At 53.3% G+C, this 4,575-nt stretch overlaps 1 protein-coding gene across 1 annotated transcript; it reads left to right on the forward strand.

Annotated features, from left to right (window-relative positions):
• Positions 1 to 299: 299 nt before the first annotated feature.
• On the forward strand, positions 300 to 1,955 carry LOC121837416 (uncharacterized protein K02A2.6-like). The gene has a single exon (XM_042293039.1). It carries the CDS (start codon positions 310 to 312, stop codon positions 1,861 to 1,863), a length of 1,554 nt encoding a protein of 517 aa, XP_042148973.1. The 5' UTR covers positions 300 to 309; the 3' UTR covers positions 1,864 to 1,955.
• Positions 1,956 to 4,575: the final 2,620 nt, after the last annotated feature.

Raw genomic sequence — 4,575 nt, forward strand, 5'->3', positions numbered from 1 at the left:
CCACCAGCCACTAGTCATGGCATGTGATGCCTCTACGTACGGACTTGGGGTGGTACTCAGCCACGTTGATAGCGAAGGCCGGGAGGTACCGGTAGCCTATGGCTCTCGAACTATGACAGCTGCCGAAAGGAACTACGCACAGACAGACCGGGATCTCTGGCGATAGGTTTTGGAATACGAAAGTTCCACAAGTTCATCTACGGTCGGCATTTTCGGATCGTGACCGATCACAAACCTCTACTGGGACTCTTGCATCACGCAAAACTGATGCCTCAAGTGCTGTCGCCTAGGATGTTGCGATGGTCGTTAATGTTGTCGGCTTACGACTACGAGCTGGAGTACAGGCCTGCTCATCAGCTCAGGAACGCGGATGCACTGAGTCGACTGCCTCTAACTGTGGAAGACAGCTCAACTGACGAGAAACTTTTTGAAGTCCGGATGCTGGAGACTGCGCCGGAGATTCCGTGGGATGCCCAGAAGATTGCCCGATGCACCCGGAACGACCCAACCTTGTCCAGAGTTCGACATTGGACGGGGGTTGGATGGCCTCAAGGCAGGCTGCCGGACGAGTTCAAGCCATTTGTTCGACGGCAGCACGAGTTGTCGGAGTATCGGGGATGCCTGCTGTGGGGATGTAGAGTCATCATTCCAGAGCAAGCGAGAGACCAGGTTTTGGAGCTGCTGCATACCACGCATCCCGGGATCGTCCGCATGAAGGCGCTTGCCAGAAGCACAGTTTGGTGGCCGGGTATCGACCAAGATATCGAAAGGAAGGTCCGAACCTGCCTGCCCTGCCAGGAGACAAGGCCGCAACCTGCACGTGCAAGACTGCATCCGTGGGAATTTGCCAGAAACCCATGGTCCCGAATCCACATCGATTTTGCAGGACCCTTCCAAGGAAAGGTTTTTCTTCTGGTGGTGGATGCGCATTCGAAATGGCTGGAAGTCATCCAGATAGCATCCATGTCGTCAGCAGCAGTGTGTCAAAGGCTGCGAGTGCTGTTCGCAACACACGGTGTTCCCGACACTATAGTCTCGGACAATGGGACAGCGTTCGTCTCACAAGAATTTGAAGAATTTTTGCAGAGAAACCAGATCCGGCACGTTAAGGTGGCGCCATATCATCCATCGTCAAATGGCCAAGTGGAGCGCATGGTCCAAGAAACTAAACAAGTCCTCAGGCGCATGGAAGGAGGCGACATGGCCACCAAGTTGGCCCGATTTCTTTTGAGTCAGCATATTCTCCCGAACTCAACGACCGGAAAGAGTCCGGCGGAATTGTTGATGGGTCGGAGACTCCGTACTGCACTGGACCGGCTTCACCCAGACCTACAAGCAGAGATGGTGGACAAGCAAGAGGAACAAGCGCTGCGGGGAAGACAAGGTGTACGCGAATTCGAGCCGCGAGAACCAGTCTTCATCCGCAATTATTTAGCAGGCCCCAAGTGGCTACCCGGTATCATCACTGAGATCACCGGTCCGGTGTCTTACAAGGTTCGCACCATCGACGGTCGTTTCTGGAAGCGGCACGTGGACCAAATCCGGAGACGGGAGTGGAGCACATACCTGGACGAGGAGGAGCCTACGACAGAGCTGTCACCTCAGCAGCTCTCCTTACCAAGGGAGCCATCGCTTAGGAATGAATCGGTGGAAGAGTGCCCACCATCTACGAGTCAAGCGGACTTCCCTGAGGAGTCAACCCCAGTGGCAACACCTCCAGCTTCCCCACAACGTTCACCTGCTTCACCCCATGAACCGAGGCACCAAACAGTGTTGCCAACTTCAGCGCCTGCGCAAGAACAGTCAAATCGTCCCCAGCGACAACGGCGACGTCCCGACTACCTAAAGGACTATGTGACCTAGGGGGGAGGGATGTTGTGTGTTGGCAACCGAGGATATCCAGGGATGCCGGTGAACTGGTGCACGCGCGCAGGCACGAGACGTTCGACTGCTCTGGCCCCAACCCGGTCGGTTGTGCCCGCTATATGCTGTAATGTATATATTATGTAAAGATTAAATACACAACAGTCTCCTGCAAAGTTTAGCGGGTTCTACACATTCGCGTTCCTTGCTTTCACTGAGAAATTCTTATTGCTTTGCTAGGATGAATGTTTCAACTAATTACTTTGAAATTACGACAATTTCTAGAAATAAAAATCGTCACCTTTTGTTCGCAAAACTAAGGCCAAGTAGCCAGCCATGTAAGTCAGTGGTGCGAACTCAAGTTCGGAAGAGACTTCATTGCACTTCATCAACTGCAGGATTTCCTGTTTCACGAGTGGAGTTGGCACATTTCATCGCTGTCTGGCACTCAAAACTAGAACGCGCATTTATATTTCCGGCAGCTTCCAAAACGCCAACACAAACCAGACACGCGAGCGCAGAGTGACACTACAATATTTTCGCCGAGCACAGCGGTGCATAGGTGGGGGGAAAGCGAGTTTTGCTGCCTTCTGCAACCGCAGCAGTGCCTCGGTATCGGCGAAGCCAATGACAGGCAGATATTTTATCTGGGTAGCGGAGCAAGAGCGCGTTAGGACTCCATCTCACCTTATGTTGTACCGCAGCGAAGGCTACAAGCGCGAGCTCATAGCGTTGAGAGCTGCCCTTACTGCACGAGAGCTTGTCCCGCCAAGATCTGCCCCAGAGCAAGGAGCTCGCGCTTACAGCCTTTCCTGCTGTACAACATAAGGTGAGACAGAGTATAGCTTTCAGCTCACAAGACCGCTCACTAAAGCCCCTTGATGAAAGCGTTTTTTACAAGTACCGCCAACCATTGTTGTGGAAGCGCGCGAGACACGTGCGAGGAGCGGGTGCTCCGCCGCCATTCGCTTCCAAGGCCCGCTCATTTCAGTGCTGCGCCGCCATTTGCTTCCAAGGGCCGCTCGAGACATGGGCCTCGTGCACTCGCGCATTTGACGCTACTTGCAAGACAAGCGCAAACACATCGAGGGGCTTTACCGCTCACCGATGTGCAGCGCCCTCACGGCAAATGGGAGAAGTTCTCCTCTCACGCGCGCTCTTCAGTTTGCGGAAAGACATCGGCAGGCCGCACCAACAGGGGGAATCGAGTGGCCGTGCCAGTGGCCACGCACAAGCCACGGCCCCACTGCACGCACGTGCGTGCCTCGCTTATAAAAAATACGGGAAGTTCAAAGGAGGCTCGCGCCACAATCGGCACGCAGTTCGATGCAGCACTTCATCGTACCGACGTGCGGTCGTGTGTCAGTACTGCGTGATGCACGTTAAACACCCCAGGCTAGCGGTTGTACTGCACTGGAGAAACTGCTCATCTACAGCTGGGATACTCGTCGCCCCTTGAGGCAGACCAAGTTCTAGGCTGTATAAACACACTAACAACCCAATTTTTAGGGACGAAGCTTCTAAGGGGCTAGCCATGTCCGTATGTCCGTCCGATGTCCGGCGTCGGGTGCTCGTGCCCACGAGCACGTGAGCACGTGCTCCCGTGCTCGTGTAAGAACCGCATCTCCACGTGGTGAATGATGTTGATTAGGGCGAAGCTCTGGTGGTGCTTATTTGCGTAGACGGTGAGTCGCAGCCATGCCGAGCCTTTCGTTCGTTTTCATCCATGTCAGAAAGAGAATTTGTGGTATGGAACGTTGTTATACACGCATTTGAGCATTTGACCGCAGCGTGACATGGATGAAAACGAACGAACGGCTCAGCATGCTGCGGCTCAGCGTCTACGCAGACAAGCACCACTAGAGCTTCGCCCCAATCAACATCACTCATCACGTGGAGATGCGGTTGTTTTTTTGGTTTACTTCGTCCCCTTGCAATGAGCGCTCCTTTAATATACAACGCTGTCAAAGCTGCCGGTGCGAGCATAGGAGCATAGGAGCATAGGATCTCCTTGATCATTTTCACGCGTTCTCGTGCGAACGAAACAATTGATGAAGCCACGCGCAATTTTGACAGCGTTGTATAGACCTTTCCAATGTTTACAAATCCACAGCTCAGCGTGCGATCTCCACAGCTCAGCACGCGCGTGTGCGTCGCTTCGGAAAGCGAGCAAATCACGCGCGATACGCACGAACACTGAAAATGAAACCGGCCAGCAGCCCTTTTCTGGAAAGGTCTATAGACTAATGTCGGAAATCCTAGGCCCAGCGATAAAACTTAAAAAAAAATATTAATTTCAAACGCAGGCCCTTGTGAAGAGAGGGGCTGCGCATGAAGCAAGGTTTTTGCTTTTTATAGTACTCTTATCATCAGTGTTGGTCTTGGGGTTTTGTGACTATGCATTTCTGACGTTCTTACACTACGATAAGTGCGAAGCTTTCTTAAGAAACTGATGGCGAATTCCACTGGTCGTTTTGGAGCGCGCCGGGATCGACTTTTCTGGGGCGAGCCTATTTCACTGGGCGATCGGGATCGAGAAGGACGTGTTTCACTGGTCGTTTTGGATTAGCTCCCGCTCCAGATCTCGATCTGGATCCGAGAAAAGTCACTCCCACGATTTCGGCGGATTCAACCGGAAGCCAGCCGGGCCAGCCATCGGCGCACACACGTGACTTCCTTTCTCGTGGGGCATCTCCCCTGGTCTCGCCCATC

The sequence above is a fragment of the Ixodes scapularis genome, unplaced genomic scaffold (genome assembly GCF_016920785.2).
Source record: "Ixodes scapularis isolate PalLabHiFi unplaced genomic scaffold, ASM1692078v2 PGA_scaffold3__209_contigs__length_174095766, whole genome shotgun sequence".
NCBI classification, from domain to species: Eukaryota; Metazoa; Arthropoda; class Arachnida; order Ixodida; family Ixodidae; genus Ixodes; species Ixodes scapularis.